This window comes from Myotis lucifugus, unplaced genomic scaffold (genome assembly GCF_000147115.1).
Source record: "Myotis lucifugus unplaced genomic scaffold, Myoluc2.0 scaffold_744, whole genome shotgun sequence".
Lineage (NCBI taxonomy): Eukaryota > Metazoa > Chordata > Mammalia > Chiroptera > Vespertilionidae > Myotis > Myotis lucifugus.
The window spans coordinates 315,911-338,059 of NW_005871792.1; the positions used below are offsets into that span (position 1 = coordinate 315,911).

The window sequence follows — 22,149 nt, forward strand, 5'->3', positions numbered from 1 at the left end:
ATGTTTCACTCAGATGATGTCAGGGTATTTCTGAAAACATCCCAATGAAAAGGGATGAACCAACCACTCATAGCACTGTCAGCACTAAGAATGGAGAGAGTGTGAGCCTGGAGTGTGCGGGACACTAATCATTGCTTCCTTTTTTTAGAGCATCCTCTCCCTCCCTGGGGCTGCATGCCTTCCCTCTTCTGGGTGGGGAGGGGCATTGACCTTGGAAGCCCCGGTGCTTCCGATAGTTACCCACATCTTCAGGAGATGCTACGGATCTACCTGTCTATAATTCAAATGCTTGTTGTTTTGTGGGTGTGGAAAGGGCCTCTAGAAGCCTAAGAGCACAGAGATAGAGGGACCTCAAACCAATGGGTAATTTATTTGGGGTCTACTCTGCTTGGAGTACTCTACCCTGGCTCCGGGTGCCACTAAAATGGCTACTAATCCAGTGCTCTCTGCATGTTGGGCTCAAGTGGATATATTGCACTAGTACAATCTCTAGTCCTTTACACAACTTCCAGGTGAGAAAACATTTAGAAAGGTTAAGTAATATCCAAGGTCTCCAGTGAATTAATGGTAGTGCTAAGATCCCAATTTAGGACAAGCTGTGCTCAAAGTCCATGCCCTTTCCTCTGTCCCACATCATTAACTAGAAGACTCTGTTCCTACCGTTGAGATTCAAGGTGCACACTTGCACATCCACACCCACATAACACACACAATTCACGCATGTATAGCAAACACAACCCACATTCATAACATACTTAAACATACCCAACATGTGCGTAACACACATACACAGACAACATATGCACTACATAACACACAAACCTAACACACCTACACACACATACACACATAACACCCCCAATGCACACACACTAAGAACATTCGAAGTATTCTATGAAAAACGAGGAAGTCTGTAGATGCTGAAGCAGGGGAAAAGTATGATAAAAGAGATTGCACTCAATTCATACATATATTGACCCACTTCTACGACTATGGCCCCAGTTTACAAGCCTATAATCCAGAAGAGAGGTCCATAGTCTACATCATCTGAACTTGAAGAAAATGTACCCTAATTGGTTGGATTACATTAGAGAGGGATATTGAGCAAGGATAGCAAAAAGAATAATAATTATCATTCATTAAGTGCTTTTCATGTGCCAGGCGTTGTGCTAAGAGCTTATACAGGTTTTCTCATTTCATCTTCTCAACACCCGGTAAGAGAGGGATTAGTTTTCTCAGTCTACAGAGGATGAAACTGAGGTACCGAGGGATTAAGAGATTTGCTCATGTCACATAATGAGTAGTGAAGCTGGATGTAACCTCAGGTCAGCCTGACTTCAGCGTCAGTGCTCAGTACTACTCTACTCCAGAGAAAGACATGGCACATGTACACACGCATCTGGTACATGTAAGCCTTCAGTGAATGTTAGCTAGCTGTGACGGCTGTCTGTTGTTGTTCTTAAGTATATTTTTATTGATTTCAGAGAGGAAGGAAGAGGAAGAGAGAGATAGAAACATCAATGATGAGAGAGAATCATTGATCAGCTGCCTCCTGCACGCCCCACACTGGGGATCAAACCCACAACCTGGGCATGTGCCCTGACTGGGAATCCAACCATGACCTCCTGGTTCATAGGTTGATGCTCAATCACTGAGCCACGCCAGCTGGGCAGGACTGTTGTTAATAAAGACAGTCGTTTAGGTCCAGGAAGGTAGAGGTGGGGAGAGGATATTAGTGGAGAAGGGGAGGTACAGAGAAGCTTTAACTGAGTCCATCACTGGCATCCGGTTAGGATTGGTCAGCAGTGACTATGACTCCTGGGTAAGAACCCATCCGAGGGAAGAGAGTCAGGCAGACAAGCCTGGCCAAGCAACAGAGCCTCAGTCCTTGGAAGGGTGGTTTCAAGGTATAGAGTTCAGGGTGGGGTTGGTTTGCAGATGTGCCTCCCAGCCCAACCACATGGCTTCATGTCTGAGGCCCATGAAGAAGGTGAGGTCAGGCTATAATTAAAAACTCAGAAGGCTCTTCACTAAAAGCTCTAGAAGACACTGAGTCATAAGTGCCACTGCTCACGTAGCCTGGCGGGATTTCATAACATTCAGAAAGAGAAAGGTAATGCTCCCTACCTCCGTGTGGAACCAGAGGGAAGAGCTGTCACGGAGAGGACTCAATGCCATTTGGGACTTAAGAACTTGCACCCAGCAATTAGGGGTGTGGGTGACAGTGCCCAATGGTGATGGTGGGGTCCAGCAGGCATGGTTGCACCCATCATGTCACTCAGGATAGCACACAATGTAAACTTATGAATTGTTTATTGCTGGAATTTTTCTTTTAATGTTTTCAGATCATGGTTGACTGCAGGTAACTGAAACTGTGGATAAGGGGGGACTGCTGTCTATGAGCTGGAGAAATGTAAAGAGGGTGAGATGTCAGGGCTGCAGATGTAGACTTGGGAGTTGGGAGTTTCCAAACACTGTCCATATTGTAATCCCTCAGGAAGCTTTTAAAACTATGGATTTCTGGGCACCAGCCTTGGAAAACTGAATTTTTTTAAAGGATTTTAACAGGACCCAGGAATATGCATTTTTAAAAAGCTTCTAGTACATTTTATCTGGTACATCATTTTGGGACCAGAAACAATCTATGGCTCCTGATCCTCAATCAACCCCACAAGGGGGCAAGAGAGGGTCAGAGGGCTAAGGATGGCGTTCACTCTACTGCACCTTATAGCCTAAAATATGTAGTTCTAACTATCCCCCTGTGATCTCCCAGCGACCTGTTCCTTTCTTGGACAGTGAGAAGCAGAATCATTTTTTGAACCATATGGGAACCAAAAGAAGCAGTGGTTATCTAAACAAAGTTGATGGAGAAAATAGACATTGAAAAGGCCTAAATTCATTAAACTGGTTTCATTTGCAACAATGAATGGCTTGCTAATGTGTAGAAAAACATCTGTATCAAAATCCATACACTTGCCAATGGCAAAAAAAAATGGCCATTCTGCTTTGTAGTTTTCTTATCTTTGGCGAAATCTATTCCAACTAGTTTCTTAAAGGCATAAAAGAACTCACTATATGGACCTCCTAAGCATTCAGGAGTAAAATCCATTTCTCGTATCGTTATTCCTGCCCATGAACCAGGTCTGGTCCCAGAATAGTGTCTCAGAGACAGTCAGCCCCATAAAATATTTACTGAATCAATGAATGAATCAATATCTCAATATCAATATCAATATCAATATCTCAATCAGTCCTTACCACCCAAAATACAAATAAAAGAATAATAAAAAAAAGGGATTCTCTGAGATACAAGGCGAAGGCCCTCCATGGTGCATGCTGGTGAGGATGTAGCAAACAGGAGAAAATTATGCTCAGCGATCCCCAGAATTAAACTCAAGAACATAAAAATCCAACCTCACACACATGGTCTCCACACTGCAGACCTGGACACTGGCAACCAAGAACCAGAGAACCTCTCCCCCAACACACACACATGCACACACGCACACACGCACACTCACACACATGCACACTCACACACACACACTCACACACGTGGGTGCACCAGAGCTTCCGATGAGCCCCTTCCTGCCTTTGGGAAGCCTGCATTCCAGCCGCCTGCGATGGGGTGAATTGATGAGAGCATGTCCAAGAGCAACAGGGAACATCTGACTAAACAAGTGCGGCAGCAGCGGAATATCTATGGGGCCAGACAGCTTTCTTCACAGGGTCAAGGAGAAGGTGATTTTCTAGGGAGGGCTGGTGTACTGGCAAACGGGGTTTGAATTCTGGCTCTATCCCCTCGGTAGATAATCCTGACAAATTGCATACTCAGACTGCACCTCGGGCTCATCATTTGTAAAATAAGTATAATACCAGCTTTTACCTGATACAAAGGGAGGATTCATAAAGGTATCAGCCTAAAACGCGTTGCAACAGTGCCTGGCACATGGCAAGCACTCTATGTGGTTATTATTATTACTTTTTTCTTCCTGGTTCTTAAAATAAGTAGTAAGTGAACTCAGAGAACCACAACTGAATGCCATTTTCAAGCTCAGCTCTTCGAAGAACTGTGTGTAAACGCAGACACTGGGTGTAGAGTTGCTATTTGCCCTGCCCGCTTGCTCCTTGCCCATCATCCATCCATAGCACCCTCTGCCCCATGGAAGAGGAAAAGAGTAAGAAGAAAAAAACAACAACCCATACCTCCATGTCCCTTAAAACAAAATTAACATGACCGCAAAATCTCCTTTGACTGACTATGGCTCTTAACGTGGCCTGTTTCCTTTAGCTCTGAGTCGAAAGCCAGTTTCTTTGTTAAGTACTGTCAGAAATGTTCTTCGAACTATCGTGACCTGGAATTAACAGCAGTCGAGGACAAAAACCACAGGCAGACCCATGTTTCCTCAGAATGGACCTCCTTGTGTAAGAGCTTATGTGACACCAGCTCCCCTCCTCCCACTGGGTCCTGGCGGCCCCGGGCCACTGGGCTGTGGGTTATCGCGGCGGCCGGGCGGCAGCTCTCGGCAATTCCTCTTTAGTTCAAGGGAACCACTGTTCATCTCTGTGCTCTCTTGGCCCACAGCTCTGACCTGGAAAAGAATGGCATTTGGTTTTCTCCAAGCATGGCACATTCCAGGCCTCTCGAGTCATTTCACAAAAAGAGGCCTGAGTCCAGCAGGTCTGCAGGGAACACAGCAGCCATTCTGCCCTGACAAGGCAGTGGGGCCCCTTAATCAGAGAGGCGATGCCTTCCAGGCTACGTCTCGCTCTGAGTGCCCTCTCTGGTACAGGGGAGAACAACCCCAGCTAGCTTGCTGGGTACTAGGGTACTATCCAGTTTTAGCACCCCGAGTCTAAATCCAGGGAACCCCTCCACTCTGGACAAGCCAGGGTGGCTGTTCACCTTCTGATTGGTAACCACGGGGACAGTTCCCAGAGCCTGAGAAACCATCACACAAGCCCTGTACCGAGAGACAACTAACTGTAGGGCCATGCTTCAGTCTGAGTAACAGTAGGTTTATGCCCTGATAGGGGATGAATGGGCGGGCCTCTGATTCTGAGTATATGCTTTAAATGGTTCCTGTCAATTGCCTGTTCTATCCAGTTGATTCGATTCAATCCATACCTGCAAGGACACTGAGCATCTCTGCTGACCTCTGCGTCCTCCTCCAGCCTGGCAAACACAGTAGAGTGACGGTGACTGTAGAATTAGATTTCCCACTTTTCATTCCGCCTGCTTCCTGCCCCTGCTTGGACCTCATTGGCCAGAGAGGTTTTCTCCTCCCTATCTGTCCTTCTTGGATTGGTCCAGCCAGGCCTTAGGTGAGGGGTTCCTATCACTACAACATCTGCGTTAAAACTGTACATACCCTCTCAAGTCTTTGCCAGAGAATATGCACGCCTTATAGATGGACCATCACTGCCTCTCTAGACTAGCATTCAAGGAAGCTCTTGTCTTATTTCTAATTGTTACAGGTTGCGAAGAAGTTGTCCTTGAAGATGAATGAGGTTGACTTCTACGAGCCATTTATGGACGAGCCCATTGCCATCCCTGACAAACCTTACACAGAAGAAGAGCTCGTGGAGTTTATAAAGGAGCACCAGAGGTACCCCAGGTGGCATGCAGGGGGTGGGGGGCCTGGGGCCTGGGAAATGGAGAGGAGCCTCTCAGTCCTGACATCTCGCACCCCCAAGAGCAACTACCTGGAGTCAGCCCCCACAAAGATGAACTCAGTAGAATGGCTTTGTTGGTCATCCATCAGTGGCAGGGATGTTGCTACAGTTTCTGGATATGGGTCTGTCTACACTTGCAAACAGGTTTAGACCACCTCCCCTCAGTCAGCAAATCCCCTAAAAGTCAGAGTCAGATATAAATAAAAAATTTCAATAACAGCAAGAGTGATTTAGGGACAGCCTCCTATATGCCAATACCATGGTAGATGCTATGAGAGCTATTTTATCTAGTACAGGGGTGGGCAGGGTGGGCAAAAGTAGGTTTACAGTTGTGAGCATGCGAAAGTTTATTCTTGTATTATTATTTATTAGTATTATTTATTTGTATTACAACTGTAAACCTACGTTTGCCAAACCCTGCATTCAACATAATGGGGTAATTATTATTATCTCAATTTACAGATCAAGGAATTGGGCTCCGCGTAGTTAAATAACTTAGCCAAGATGAACATTCTGTATGCAGAACTGCTGGGAGAGGAATATTTGACACCACTTAGAGTAGCTCAAGCGTGGACCGGCGACCCTTTCCTGTAAAAGGCCGGGGGGTAAATAGTTCAGCTCCGCAGCCAGATGGTCTCTGTTGCAACACTCAGCTCTGCTGTTTCTGTGGGAAAGCAGCCGCAGCCAATATCTAAACAACGGGGTGTGGCTGTGTCCCAAAACGTTTATTTATAAAAGAGGAGGCACCGGCTGGATTTGGCTCTCCAGCTGCAATTTGCTGAGCCCTGCTCCTGAGGGAAGGGCAGTACTGAACATGGAACATGGTGGTGGGCTCACCATCAACCCCCCTCCCCCCCACACACACTGGACATGTGCTCACGCATGCTCATTGGACCTGGAGCACTACGATTCCATCAACCAGCCAGTCCTGGTCCCTACAGGGAGGCAGTACTCGGAGAAGCAAATAGCCACATTCTAGCACTATTAGCCAACATTCAGAAAGAAATGAAACCATGAGCAAAATATAGATCCCACCTGCTCTTCCAAACATCCTGAAGGGGCTTTGGATGGATGACCCTGAAGATAAAACAAAATCAAGACTTCCTCTCTTCCCTCCCAGGTGGCCTCATTCTGGGCCTTCTCTGGGCTCTCAGGGGTGGCGCCTGTCTGGGAGGAGGGAGATGACTTCTCGCCCTGGGAATGACTACCCTGCGCCCTCTGGCATTGTTTGTAATAGAACTATAATCCCTGGGCCAAATGGGTCTGTGAAAAGGCTGAGAGCATTAGGCCCAGCTCTCTGTGTGACCGGGCAGGGTACAGGGTTAGCTGTGGTGTCCTGAGAATACCTACTCAAGGAAGCTCATCTTCTTTATTTCCAGACCCACCCTCCGCCGCCTGCGCCCAGAAGATATGTTTGAAACATGGGTAAGACAGTGGCAAACTCCTTCTGCCTTGTAGAGACAGGTATATTCCCAAAGAGGAATACCCCTTTGAGTTCCAAAACTCAAACCAAGTTTTACTTGACTGGAGAGGATATCTAGATGGTAGAGTATTTGAAATGTGGACATCGCGCTCAGAGAACCCAGTTTTCTAGGTTCTAGTTTTTGCCTCTCTGGTGCTGCCGCTGGGCAACGTTACTGTGTCTCTGAGTCCACTCCCCCTGGGACCACTGGCCTCTGTGCACTGGCCGGAGGCCTGGGGGACACACAGGAGGAGCTGTGGAGTCAGAGACTTGGGTTCAAGCCTAGAATTGGACACCTCATAGCTTTGCATCCTACGTCAAGTCATGTGATCTTTCTGAGCTTTAGTTCCTGCATCTGAACTTAGGGCTTTTCCTAAGGATGGACAGTGTGAAGAGCCCAGAGCATGGTAGGTGCTCGATCAAGGAACGGCAGCTGTTTGTAACTATCAGCTGAGGGCACTGGGAAGCACTGGGTCAGAGTATCCTCAGGTCTAAGTCACAGACAATGCGTCAGGCGGGTCAAATAGCATGAGAAAGAGGGTCATGGAGATACAACCTCCCACCCACCTCAGATTTATACAAAATTCATAAACGACAACAACCGAAGTCTGTGGCGCATTTTCCAAAGCATTTCATGGATCCTTTCACTCAGGTCTTTGAGTGGTTCTAGAAAGTGCTGAAGAACAAGTATTATTTTAGCCCCAGTTTACCTGGGGAAACTGATCATATGGATGAGGTTGATTACTCACGAATACATAACTAATAAGCACTAGATCTTGGGACTTAAATTTAAATCATCTACAGCCAAATCACACATTCTCGCCATTATACCTCCCTAGAATGGGCCGTGGCCCCACAAGGCACCATTTTGGCAGTGGGGGTGTGGGCGGGAGGGGAAAGGGGCTAATGTGGGAACACGTATGCATGTATTTATGTTTTTAATCTTTAATTCAGAGTTGAAAGTGACGTGTGAAGAGAGCCATGGAGTAACTTGACACTCTGTTTAATAGCATGTCACTCATTTGGACGTTTGAACAGGGAACAAACATTTCATAAGACGCTGAAGGGAAATAACCCAGTGTACAGGCGTGGACTGCTTGGCAACAACACAGCACATAGAAACCTATTTCCCTAACATTCCAAACTTTCAAAAATTCAACCTTTAAAATGTTTTGTTATTAGATTTAAATACTGTAACAGTGCTTTAAAAATAATACTCCTTTTAAAATATTTTTACTTTTTACTTAATATAACTTCAGCCTTATAAAAAGTAGTGCAAGGGTTAGGGTTAGGGTTAGGGATGGGAGTCAGCAATTCCTTCTAGAATCCTCCCTGTGTTGCAATAACTAAGTAATTCCAAGAGGGAGTCAGAAACCTCCAGATGAGCCTCTGAGACACTCCTTTGCACCAGGGAGTCTGCTACTTTTAACTGCATTTTCCTTCTTTGCATCTCTTTATTCAACATGAGAACAAACATTCAACAGAGGCTGGAAGGAAACAGCCAAATCTGAACAGTGGTAATCTACCTGGTTGGTGGGTAACTGATGTTACTTTCTTCTTGGAATCTCTAATATTTGCTAATTTTCTTCAAGCAGTATGAAAGATTTTTATCACCATACTCTTTTTAAAAATCCAATAGGTATTAATAAGAACCCATTACCTTGTGCTAAGCACAGAGACTATAAATGAACATTGCTGTCTGGGCCTTAGGAGTTCAGGCCTGAGTCGATGAAACAGTCTCGAATCACGTGACCCCAGACCAGGATGCTCCCTGCTGTGACAGAGGTCATACAAAGTGCTGGGGAGTCCAGAGTAAGGTATTCACCTAAGTAACTCCCAAGCTCCAGTTTTGGGGGGTCTGGTGTTGGGTCACATTATATAAAGGCCCCTTCTCAGACTTTTTCAACTTAAGTAAGAGCCACTGACCTGAGTTTGCAGCATCTTCTGCAAACCCTGTAGAGAGGACAGCAGATTCCTGAGCTCATTCTGTGCTGTTGGTGACGTCAAGGAGCAGAAACTTGTTCCTCCACCCTCTTAGGCTCAGTACTGGAGGCCTGCAAATTAAAGTGACAAAGAACAGATTAGTATGAGAAAAAAAAACAAATAGATTTAATTACCTACTTCTGTATGGAAGTTCACAAAAAATTCGACTCAAGGGGGGGCTTAAAAAAAAGAGAGGCTTATATGCCATCTAAAATTTAGACTCCAAATAGAGGATGGGGAGGGGCAGGGGCCCTTCTGGGAGAACAGACTTTTTGGAAAGATAAATGGATGCTTGGGAGAAGAAATGGGAGACAGGATTGTCTGTTTGAGAAGAGTAGAGTTGCACTTGGGAAAGGATTTATGACAATTGAGTTCTTTTAAGAGGCTCTGCATTTAGGCAAATAAGGGATTTCAGGAATTCACATGCCTTCGGCTCTGAATAATTTGTATGCCCGTGGCTTTTCCTGGCCTACGTCAGTGAGGGAGAAAGAGCATGGGCTTCGGGACCAGGCAGAGCTGGCCTGAACCCCAGGTACGTCATGTACGGGCTCTGTGTCTTTAGGGAAGTTGGTTCAATTCCTTAAGCATTAAACAGGAATGAGACTTGCATCTAAGACTTAGAAGTAATGCACTTACAAAGCACTGACACAAATGGCAGATATTCGTATCGTCACTTTAATCACCCTTGATAGTTCAAGGTGTAATCCCTTCCCTCAGAGAGCTTGCCATTCAAGTAAAAAGATCATTTCCGAGACAATGTGATCTAAAGACCAAAGGGGTGATCTGGGCGGCCAAGGATGTGGGGTTCAGAGAAAGCCCCTGACTGGCCGGTCCATCAGCTCTTCCTCGCCTTGTGTGTGGGGTACGCACTGAGGAACCCTGACCTTCAGGCTTGCCTGTGGGTCTGCTCTGGGAGCCTATTACTGAAAATGCCCGGCACAGAGCACACGCCTGCTTCTTTGCCAAGACAGAGGCTCTTTCCCTGGGTTACAGTCTCCATCCGGGGAACACCTGAGGCCTGGGAGGTGGCGGCCATGTCATGCGCAATCTCTTAGCAAACAGATATGGATTCTTAATTCCGAAACCAATTTCCAAATGCGTTCCGGAAGGGCAGGCAGAAATGGAGCCCGCTTCTCGGAGTTAACACGGCTGCCTCCCCACGGATGGCAGGAGCAGGGACAGGGCAGCCTACTGAGAACCGACCAGGGCATCCTGCCTGGTGATAATAGCAAACATGAAACCTCAGACTCCCCTTCCGGCTGCTGTCAGATTTGTGTAATAAACCTGCACACACACACACACACACACACACACCCCACAGATCTATCAAATTCAATTCCCCGGAGAACCTGACCAAGGCAGTGCCCGACTCTCTTGTTTCTAATAATAATATTTTCCATTTAATCTTGCTCAGAATTTTTGGAGGTTTTGTCCATTTCCAACTCAAAGGAAAAAAATTAGCATTTAGATAGGATTGCACCAGCATTACAATCCATTGAGATGGAAACGGGACCAGGGAGGGCTGAGAAGCCTGGAGTATTGTTTCCTGAGGACGGTTCTGATATGACACTCAGGTGCCCCGGGATGCCCTCTCCCCGGGACAGTGATAGTCAGCGTCCACTCAGATCTGTCCCCGTGCCTCTCGCTCGAGCATCGTCCCCTCCGAGCCTCATGAGGGTCACATTTCTTACAAAGGAGGCGCCTCCAAGCTCTCGCTGGCTATTCTGCAGGAATGATCGATGCAAAGGAGACACGAGGCATGTGGTCCTTTCTGTCCAGGACATAGAAACATGGAATGCCACCTGCTTGTCCCACAGATTTGAAATATTCTCACTTTTCACCATCACACCCTCACCCTTGCCCAGCCCCATCTCCAGCCCCTCCGGTGGCCTCCCACACTGAGACCGAGTTAGAGGCCTGGACGGTTCCGGCAAGCTCTGGTTCCAGAGCCAAAAGGAGCCCAAGGAAACGCCCTAGGAGTGGCAGGCAGCAAAGCGCCCCCTACTGACCACGCAGGTTCTTCAATAAGTGGGGTCTCAGAGAAGCAGAACACATGCGTGAACAGAACAGACCCACATCCTAATTTGCCTAAAGATTCCTGTCTGCTGCCCATTTGGGGACAGCGGCAGCATCCTCCAGCAGCATCCAGAAGCTTCCATATCGGGTCTATTACTGCTTTATTTGCTCGTGGTGACTTCTTGAAACTCAGACTGACATTCACTGAGCTCCCTTCAGAGGGCTGATGAGCCAGACTCACATTCTTCCTCCTCTGCCTCTTCCTGCTGCTCCCCTGGACCCACCAGACCACGGGAGTGAGGCCCATTCGGTGCTAATGTCTTGTGTGTAGTTAGTGCTTTCCTGTCTCAAAAGCCCGTAAATGCCACACCTTCCTCCCAGTTGCTCATCAGTATTCCCTTCCTTAGGATGCATGCTGCTCTGTCACCTTGTGCCTCTATGTCCCCCCGTGTCTCTGTCCCCCTGTGCCTGTGTCCCCCTATACCTCTGTCCCCCTGTGCCTCTGTCCCCCTATACCTCTGTCCCCCTGTGCCTCTGTCCCCCTGTGCCTCTGTGTCCCTGAGCCTCTGTCCCCTGGGCCTCTGCGTCCACTCCCCTCAGCTCCCTCCCCCACCTCCATTTCAATTCCCGCCTGCCTGCCCCTGCCTCCTCGCATCTCTCACCTGGGAGTGTAACCTTTCACTCCTTTCTCCCACAGGAAGACGACTTGAACGGGATCCACATAGTGGCCTTTGCAGAGAGGAGTGACCCAGGTAGGACCCCTCCCCCTTCCGTCTGCTCTCTGACCCTGTAGGCAAGAACTGGCTTCTCACCTTGGTCAGCCCTCACCTTTTCTCTCCCTCACTTTCCGCCTGCAAGGCAACCGAAAGACACCGGGCACCCCCTGGTGGTCGCCTGCGAGGCACAGACCCATTTCAGTCGTGCACAGCTCACAAGTGTGGGGAGATCAGAGCCTCCTGCTGCTTAGCTGCCCAAACTGGGGCTGAGCCCGGGTGAACATAAACACAGCCTCACTCTACAGCAGTGGTTCTCAACCTTCCTAATGCCGCACCCTTTAATACAGTTCCTCATGTTGTGGTGACCCCCAACCATAAAATTATTTTCGTTGCTACTTCATAACTGTAATTTTGCTACTGTTATGAACTGTAATGTAAATATCTAATATGCTATGTGTTTTCTGATGGTTGCGACCCACAGGTTGAGAACCACTACCTACAGGCAAGTGTGGGAGTGCACGCACGTGTGTGTGTGCATGTGCGTGTGCGTCTGTGAAAACTTCTGTTCACATTAAAAGCTGATGTACCTAGCCTATATAAATAACAATAAATATACCCTTTGCTCTGTCAAATATGGCCTGTGCTTAGGAAACTTAATGGAAATATTGCCCCAAATAAAGAAGCAGGCGATTTCCAAAGTGTAAAAAGAGCCTATAAATGGATGAGAACTTGGACAGCTCTTTCCTGGCTCCACGCTTCGCCATGTCAGTGAGAGCGAAGTGCAGGAAAACCAGTGGACAGGCGGTAAAAGGCTAGTCCCTGGGCAATGTCTGTGGACAGAGGGCCCGGAAGGGAACGTGTACGTGCAGATTCTGAGGGGTGTTTTGAGAGACGTGGAATGATCCAGAATGCGGCCAGAGAAGGCGGGGGCTTCATTTCTGAGGGCGAAGCAGCCAGGCCTTGGGCTCTGAGGCCTGGGCAGGGGTTCCGAAACCTGACAGGGCAGAGAACCACAGGCACCACGGCCACTCGGCCGACGGGAACGGAGCCTCGGGCACCTGCAATGTCACAGAGCTCTGAGGCACGTTCTGAGGCTCCACCGGGCTTGGGAGCCACTGCTCCGGGGGATGAGGAGCTCTGTGGTGCTCAGAGGGTCTGAGCCTCTTGGACGTGCATAGGGACAGATGAGGAAACAGCCTCGGAGAAGAGAAACTGCCCCAGAGGGCACCAAGAGTTAGCAGGACTTCCTGAAGGAGGAACAGACTGCCCCGCACGGGCCTTGACACACAGTAGGTGCTCAGCAATACCGCCAGGCAGATGACTGACCAACCGCCATAGTCCCCTACAGACAAAACCCCGACTGTCTTTACCATATAATTTTAAAAGATGAGATACAATCCACATGCCACTGTTCACCTTTTTTAAAGTGTGCAAGCCGGTGGTTTTAGCACATACACAAAGTTGTGCCAACAGCACCCCTGTCTAACTCCAGAACATTTCATCACCTCAGAAAGACATTCCATACGTGTCAGCAGTCACCCCCTGGCCTCTCCCCCAGCTCCTGGCAACCACTAATCTAATTTCTGTCGCTATGGATTCGACTGGTCTGCACATTTACATGGGATCATGTAGTATGTGGCCCTTTGGGGGGGGGGGTCTGGCATCTTTCACTTATCGTAACGTTTCAAGGTTCCTCCTTTATGTGGTGTGTATCCATACTTTGTTCCTTTTCAGGGCTAAATAATATTCCATTGTATCACAACCAAAGCTATGCTCCAAATGATCTGACAGCGTGTCCCCCCCCACCTCCTAGTTTTATTAGAGTGTTTGAATGTCCACGATGTCCCAGTTTCCCCATCACTGACTTGCAGAGTTGGAAAAACTCTTCAGAAATATCTAGCCCTTGTTTAAAAAAAAAAAAAAGCAAGCCAGTGTGGTTCCAGCTTCTTTCTACAGCTTCTGGCTACCCCTCCGCCCCTGGAGGAGACACCAGCAAAGGAGGCCAAGTGCCCAAGGTGGACAAGCTTCAGTGAAACAGAATCGGCTCCCTGGTGCTGTGAACAGAGATGCCATCCATGGGCAGCAGCCTGCTGGCCCCACTCCAGGGCCCTCCTCCCATCCCCACCCCCTTCCAGGCTGTGGGGAGGCCCGTCTGGCTCTTGGGAACAATGGAACAAAGGGCCTCGAGAAGCTGCAGGAACCTGTTTGACCGAGATTGCTGCCGATGAATCAAGCTCCTGAAACTCTCCACCTCCTCCCTGCACAAACATCCCTGGGCCCGAAGCCGGCTTTCCCAAGCCAGGGCTTGTTCCTGGGAAGCTGGGGGCAATGCGCGGGGTGGGGGTGGAGGAGCTCAAAGCATCTTTTTTCAAGGAGGGAGGCCCTGTCCGCTCGGCCCTGAGAAAGGGAAAGGGTTTTCCGGGCAAGTCTCTGCCCCCCGGCTGGTCCGTCATTGCCCGCGGGTCACTGAGGCGTGAGCCTGGTGGAGAGGCCGGGCTGCGGACTAGGAACTGTATTCCTGCCCGGACAGCGGGTCCTCCTCTACCTCAGCTCTTGCTAAAAAGAAACACGTGGCCTATGGCCCCAACCGAAGCCCTGCCACTCTGCAGGGAAAGGTGACACCTTCGGGGGCATGAGACCCCCAGCTCCTTAGAGAGCTGCCAGTCTGGAGGAAGGTGCCGGGGGCTGTAGGGCGAGGATCCCGTTTGGTCCCTGAAGCCATCCGTGACCTCTGCACCATTAGGAAGAAGACGAGGATGTGGCCACTTCCTGTGTGCATGTGACAGGACAACCTCGTGCACCGGAGGGGCGAGTTTTTCCCCCATTTTACGCCAGAGGAACCTGAGGCCGGAGGGGAGAGAGAGGCGCAGCGGGCACGCGGGCCTGGGTTTCTTGGTGGTTCCCTCGGTCTCACAGGCACGTGCCTCTGACTAACGGAGCCCTGGCTGCCGACCTGGCTGTGACCTGCCTGGAACCGGTCCCCGGGGCCCGGGGCCGTCTCTTTCCCACCAGCCCCGGCCACCTGGGAGGGAGGAGCGCGTGGTCACCGGGTCCTTCCCACAGGGACGGGGCTCCCAGAGGCCTCCGCCCGCCGTGGGAAACCTGGAACCTGGCTGCGTGGGAGCCCTCGGCCGGGTCATGGGAGCGCAGGTCCGCGCCGTGGGGCAGGGAGCCGGCTCGGTTCCCACAGCGCGGCCTCTTTATTTAGCTCCGTCTCCGTCTCCGAGGCTCCGGGCTCACGCAGGAACGCGGCTGCGGGAGGCTGGGCTCGGGCACAGGTCAGAGGGGGAGAGCAGTCCGATGGCCTCGGGGGGAGCAGCACCCCCAAGGCCCCACCTGCACCCCTGGCTGTCTCCTCGCCCGAGCCCTTTGACCCTCACACTGCCGCTCGCACCCCCGGCACCTCCGGCACCAGCCGAGGCGGGAGCGCCCAGGCCCCGGCGGAAACGGGAACCGGCTGCAGCTGTGCAGACCCAACACCTGCAGCTCAGCATCCCGGCTCCGCCATGTGCTGGCCCGTGACACTGGGCAGGTCACGCACCCTCCCTGTTGTCCCTTTAAGATGGAGATAACAAAATCCTCCGACCCTCCATCAGACTCAATGCAAAGATTAAATGCAAAAGTACTCGGAACCCAGAAAGCGCTCGGTAAATACTCAGAACATCACAGAAGGGGGCGTGGGTCTTTAAGAGACAGGAATCGGCCCCCCTGACCCACCTGAGCGAGGCTCTCACAGGCGCCCCGGGTGCCTCAGTCCCCGAGTCGGAGCAGGGACCGGAAACCTCCCACGCGCCCTGCGTGGTGACGTAACTTCCGGTGCGCGGGACTTCTCCCCTGTGCGGGCCTAAGCCGGCCGTAAGCCGCCCCTGTGCTCGGAATGTAAACATTGAATGAACCGGTGGATGGCAGGTTCCTTGCTTTCAGGTGGAAGAACTCGGATCATTTGAAAATAATGGCCAGCCCTGGCCGGTTTGGCTCCATGAATAGATTCCGGCCCAGGGCACGTGCCTCGGTTGCAGGCTCGATCCCCCGCCTGTTCGGGTGCGTGCGGGAGGCAACCAATAGATGTGTCTCTCTCACATCCGTGTTTATCTCCGTCTCTCCCCCTCCCTTCCACTCTTCCTAAAAATCAATGGAAAAGGTATCCTCAGGTGAGGATTAACAAACAAACAAAAGTGGCAAAAGCTTACTGTGCGCCAGGTACTGCCTCAGGGCCTCACAGATACTAACTCATCTAAGTCACAACCATCCTGTGACATAGGTGCCATTATTATCATCACCCCCTTCATACAGATGATGGACAAAGACATGAAATAACTTGCCCTAAGTCACACGGTAAATGGCAGATCCAGTATTCGGACCAAGGTCATTTGCCCCAAGCGTCCCTGTGTTTCAGCCTGGGCTGCCCCCGTCTGTCCTGGAACATTTCCGGGTGCAGAGGGATTGTGCCCACGTAGAACTCATCGTCCTGAAAGTCAGAGGCTGCTTTGGTTCTGGATGTAATTCTCCGCCTCTAACGTCAACTTCACTTATCAATAAACTCTGTGCATGCTTTTTGAGCTTTCCTTGCACCTCTGTAGACCCCCAAACCTTTGGCATTCTTAAACATAGGCAGTAAGCCCCAATTTTGACTTCTCCTGTTTATGTAACAACTCCAATCCACTTGATTTTTCTTGCAGAAACCAAATTTTTTAATTATATTTTTATTGATTTCAGGGAGTAAGGGAGAAGGAGAGAGAGAGAGAGAAACATCAATGATGAGAGAAAATCATCGATCGGCTGTCTCCTGCATGCCTCACTGTGAGGATCGAGCCAGCAACCTGGGCATGTGCCCTGACCAGGAATCAAACCGTGACCTCCTGGTTGACACTCAACCACGGGGCCATGCTGGCTGGGCTTGTAGAAACCAATTTTTATCCCTTCGATCTTTTTTGAAATCTCCAAACCTGCTCTAGAATGCAGAATAGGAAAGGTTCTTGTATGTAGCATAAAAAAAAAAAGTAATCCCGCCATTATGGTTTTTCCCATCAGAAAACAGCACCGCTGTCCTGCGTGTGTTCAGCCTCAGTTCCACTCGTGACCTTATCCGCCACCATACGTGTGCCTACACAGCCCCTCCCTCCCCTCTATGGGAATTGGCCTTTTGCACCGAGGGTGTACTTTCCACTTGGATTTGGGTCTGTGTCGTTGAATGTCATCTTCTCTGTGCATTTCTGATTTGTCAAGGTCTCTTAAAATTGGTTCTCCTCTCCCAACTACTGGCAACATCACTTCCTGTATCACCCTCCCTTCTTCTCCGCTGCTGAAAGCAGGCACTGGAGGTGTTTGGGAGGAATTCCCCCTTGTGGTCTGTGTAGTCTGCTCCATAAATCCACAGGGAACCCAGGGGGCACCAAGTTCCCCGGCCTATGACACAGCAACGTGCCCGGAAGAGAAGGATCCGTGGTGCCCAGATGGCGGCAGCCAGGGGCCCTCTGGGAGCTTGACACTCTCGGCCACACCGCGGGCTGCAGGAGGAAGAACCCCCGTCCCACCTCCACCCCAACCCCCGAGTGGTGGATAATGAACTCTCCGGCACATGGCCCTGTGGTCTCACCCAGGCCGCCCTCCTCTCTGCTGCTGGGTGGGGAGGGAGGGAGCTGCGGGCCGTAGAGACCCTCCTCTCTGCTGACAGGAGCCCTGCTTTCCAGGTGATGAGGCCCGAGGGGCCGTCTCAATCTTATGAACTAACAACATTGAAAGTGACTACACCCACGCAGGGCAGAGCTGCTAAGAATAGCGTGCATGTTGCCTGGAATGTGAGAAAATGAGGAAGTGTTGAGAAAAACCTTTACCCAGAGGCCCCAAGTAGCCAAACAAAGGCCTGGGTGCCCTAGAAGGGAGAGGCTTGTTAAGCAGAGGCCGGAGAGAGGGGCCTGAGTGGCTGGGGGCCGCCAGCAAAGAGGAAACCTTTACAAAGAAGGGCGGTTGCCATACTGAATTCCTACGCAGCTGGTGAGTGGCTGTACAGAAGGTCCACATTTCAGGCCACAGAGTCAGCCACGCGAGAACCGTAACCTCATAGTCTAGACCTAAACCTACATTTGACCCCTGGATGGTGGAACCTGGGCCTGTCAGTGAGGGGTCCCCCACCCCTGCCCATCAAGCCCGGGGCCACCGTCCCGCTGGCTCCCAGGCATGGACAGGCGAAGTCATCGTCATCGTCGCCTGTCACAGTGGCATCTGTCATTCAGTCTGGCCTCCAGCTTTGTCCCAAGGTCACCAGCGGCTCCTCCGTCCAGCGGTTGGATCTGTCTCCCCTCTCAGCTTCGCCCATGATCCTCAGAACCACAGAGAAGAGGGCAGGTCCTGACTTGCCTGCCCTGGTGGGGGCTGGGGTGGGGATGGGGGGGTGGAGTTCTCCCAGAGAATCTGGGTCTTCCACTTTCCCTGAGTTTTAGTCCAGATCAGAGCATGGGTGCCCAATATTCTAGGACTCCCTGAAATTATGGCATTTCTGTATGTGGACAGCGAGGCTCGCATGGGCCTGCGTTCATGTGTACAGACCTGTACACACGCATGCGTGCACACACACACACACACACACACACACACAGGCTTATTCTCAGGGACTTTCCAGAGTCTAAACTCTGTTTCCAGTTGGGAGTGGGGTGGGGTTGCTGAGGCTTTCTCTTACTAAACATTCTTCCAACACGCTTGTTTATGGTATAAATTTTGTTGTGTGCAGTCCTGCAAGATTTAAGCTTTTAAAGCAAAAAAAGAAAAGAAGGAAATCTGTGTTCTTGAAACTCACAAGACAGGGTCTGCTTTTCCTATGAATCATCCCTCCCCCGGGGGCAATGAGTGCTGCGGCCTGACTGAGGCGAAGCACAGCCCACACGGAAATGGGGAGGGAGGGGCACCCCATTTGCTTCTCAAACTATGAAACCAGCTCTAGGTCAGGAGCCGCCTTCGTCGGAAGGTTTTAAGGATTCCAGGCGCAGAAAACCCAGGGTCCAGGCTCCATGTCCTGGTCCCAGAGCACAGTCGTGGGGAAACTGAGGGATGGCAAGGTGCTGGTTTCCGGAGCCACCCCGAGGGCTGAGTGAGGACCAGGCCGGTGGGTCCATCTTCACCTGCAGGTTAGCGATCCGATCAGAGCTCGGCTTTGCGTTACGAGCCAGCCACTTCCTTGTGAACTTTTCATTTCTTTACTCAAAAACTTTATTGTTTCCTTTGAGTAAGCTGCTTTGTGGCAGGGTTCTCCTCTGACTCATTTTATAGAATAATCCTATAATTTGAGGGTACGCAGCCAATGGCTTAAGAAACCCTCATGGAAAAACCGCAGCCTCTGCCGTCCGTGCTGAGAGCCATGTAGGCACGGGGGTTACTCACCTTCTTGATCCGGCTGCAGATGGCTACGAGTTCCTGGAGACCCTGAAACAGGTGGCCCGGGACAACACCGACAACCCGGACCTGAGCATCATCTGGATCGACCCGGACGACTTCCCTCTGGTGAGTGGCTCAGACCCAGGCCCGGCCGTGGTCGCCGTCACAGTCTCATGCTTGGGGTGGTATGAGGGCCTCTCATGTGAAGGTGGATATGAAACAGGAGGGGCACTTGCATAAACTCAATGGCCACTCCCATCCAGTGGGGGAGATCTTGGCCACTGGGGTAACATTGACCTTGGGGCCTGGTGCTGACCCTGACGTGGTTAGATATATTTGTTCTCACTCCCTGGAGACCAGAAGTCTCAGCTGAGCTGGTGAAATGCTTCTACCAGCAGCCCCCTAGCTGCCTGCAGCCAGCCCATTACCACCCACTGCTGTAGCCTCTCTCATTTTTCTGGGTGGGGACCGTGGTTCCGAGGCGACCCAGGTCCTAAGTGATGAGAACCAGACGTGAACTCTTTGCATAGAGCCCAGAGCTGCACGGGGAGGAGAAGCAACCTCTCCAGGGCAGGGACCCTGTCTCCGTCAGGTTCTCCCAGGTCCTGGCCTAGTGTCCAGCCCGGGATTAGCGTGCGTCAGAGCCTTAAAGTCCGAACTCTTGCTGGTGTCAGCGATCAATGAGCAGCAAGCTTCGGTTGTGCTTGGTTTAAAGAGAATAAGCAGAATTTGGACAATGCACAAGCCCAGTGGTGACGATCATGAATGTAGCTGCTGTGTACTGTAGGCCTGGAACTAGGGTAAGTTCTTCACCTGTATCACCTCGTCTAATCCTCTCAACACCCTGTGAAGTGGGGACTATTATAACCCCCGGGTCACAGAGGACAGGAACGGCAGCTGGAGAGGTCAACACAGTGACTGGTCGGTGTGATGTTCCAACCCAGGTCTAGGTGATGCCAAAGCTTCGCCGGTCAGTCAACAGACCTCAGGTTGCGCTAAGTGCTGGTCATCAGAACACGTTTCATAGGTTATAGATGGCAAGTCTAGCTTCTTCCAGGAGTTACCGTTCGGTGCATAGGCCAGGACTGGTCGTGCTATGGTTAAACAGACAACACCGAGGGGTTTTAGTGATCGCAACCAAGGCAGGGACTTCCGTGACACCTGAGGCCAATGCCATCATTTCGGGCGATTGTAACAAAATCACGGCCCTGTGTATGCTGTATGCTGTGACTTTGGCCACGGCCCGAATGCGTTTCTAATTTATCGGGACTGTTTGGTTACGCAAGCTTGCGGATGGTCTGCAGCTCTGACCTGCTCTATACGTTTGCCTTGCTTTTTGCAAAGGAAAAACCTCAGACTATTCTGATTTCCAGGGCCTATCGGGCTATATATTGGCTTGGGAGACTTTCCACCACAGAACGCCTCCGTTTTTAGCCCATGGCCCCCCATCCGTTAGTCCCACCCCGTCGGAGATCAGCCCACATGCCTGGCTGAATGAAGAGGCACGCTTCTTACTTGTATGCCAACTGACAGAGCGTCACTGCTTTCTCAGCGACCTCACGGGCAGGGTGGCGCAGCGTAAGGGGTTTTTAAATGGGGCGTTGAGAGAGGCGCAGGGAAATCTCTCCCACCACATAAACTATAAAGAGCCCCAAGTAATTTGGGGATCAACTTTAGACCACCTCTGCAACGCTCCCCCCTACAGCTGCACACGCGTCCACATGACACGTTTCATGGTTTGTTATGACATCCTTTCTTCCCGTGCTGATTTAAAGGGCTGAGGGCTGGGCAAGTCTTCAATTTCTTAAGTGCCCACAGCTGTTGGGAGCCCTTTACCCAGCGGTGACCTAGTTACTATGATGGGATGGCAGGTGGGGGCACCACAGAAAGTGATTTTAAGGGAATGCCCTGCCCTGTCCCGCCGTCTAATTTTACCTTCTGTTGCCACAGCTCATTGCCTATTGGGAAAAGACTTTCAAGATCGACCTATTCAAGCCGCAGATTGGGGTGGTGAACGTGACAGATGTGAGTACTCCCCGTGGAAGCTTGCCCAGGCCCCCGCGGCCGGCCCCGTGTTCTGTGAGCAGCCTTGACCGTGAGGTCCGCAGGGAGTCCAGTCCCTCATAAAGGAGCAGGACCCTGGGCCCTGCCCAAGCTCAGTGTGGCCCTCGCCTCGTCTCGGAGCCAGTCCCAACCTATGATTTCCTGGTTCCCTTCCACGGCGCATGTCCTTGCTTATGGGGCCAGCCTGACCTGGGTCACGGCCTATTTGGGAATAAGCCCCCCTGTACTTTCTTCCAATGCCCCGAAACAAGGTCTCTTCACACAATGGACCCCGCACTTGGAGCTGCCATTGCAGGGGGATGGTGGCCCGTCCCCTGGCACCAGGTCGCAGACAGGAGACAGGGTCACAGGAATCGGGAGGAAGCCATGGGGTGGTGGGGCTTCTCCTCACCATCCAGGCCCCACTGGCCCGAGGCGGGGGAGGCTAGTGAGGAGGACTGGCCGAGCCTGAGGAATGGCAGACCTCAGGCCAGACATCTGATGCAGCTCCACACAACACCACACAGGGGACAGACACACCAGGCAGACGGGTAATGGGCGGAAAGGGATGGTCACAGAGGATCCATCAGAGCCACAGCTAACTGGAGCCGACGCGTGTGAAGGGGGCCCGTTAGCCATTCCTCTCGCCCTGTCGGCAGGGTCCAGTCAGCTGGGGAATTCTACACTGACGTATTTTGTAAACTAGTTTTTATATTAATAATAATGTCAACAATTTGCTCAAGTTGAAACACTTCAAAACAACAGTAGGATATAAGGTGAAAAGCAAAAACACTGCACTGTCGACCTCATCCTAGTCCGATCCCTGCGGGAAACGTGGGTGGTAGTTTCGTGGCTATCCTACCAGAAATGTAATCCTATATAAGA

At 50.8% G+C, this 22,149-nt stretch overlaps 1 protein-coding gene across 1 annotated transcript in view; it reads left to right on the forward strand.

The window, feature by feature from the left end:
- The window catches only part of LOC102420101 (calsequestrin-2), a 44,141-nt gene that overhangs the window by 19,913 nt on the left and 2,079 nt on the right, over positions 1 to 22,149 (forward strand). Inside the window, exons 6-10 of the mRNA XM_006105988.3 lie at positions 5,479 to 5,609; positions 7,056 to 7,101; positions 11,835 to 11,889; positions 19,247 to 19,347; positions 21,172 to 21,246. Coding sequence (XP_006106050.1) covers positions 5,479 to 5,609; positions 7,056 to 7,101; positions 11,835 to 11,889; positions 19,247 to 19,347; positions 21,172 to 21,246 — 408 coding nt within the window. The remainder of the gene's footprint in view (positions 1 to 5,478; positions 5,610 to 7,055; positions 7,102 to 11,834; positions 11,890 to 19,246; positions 19,348 to 21,171; positions 21,247 to 22,149) is intronic.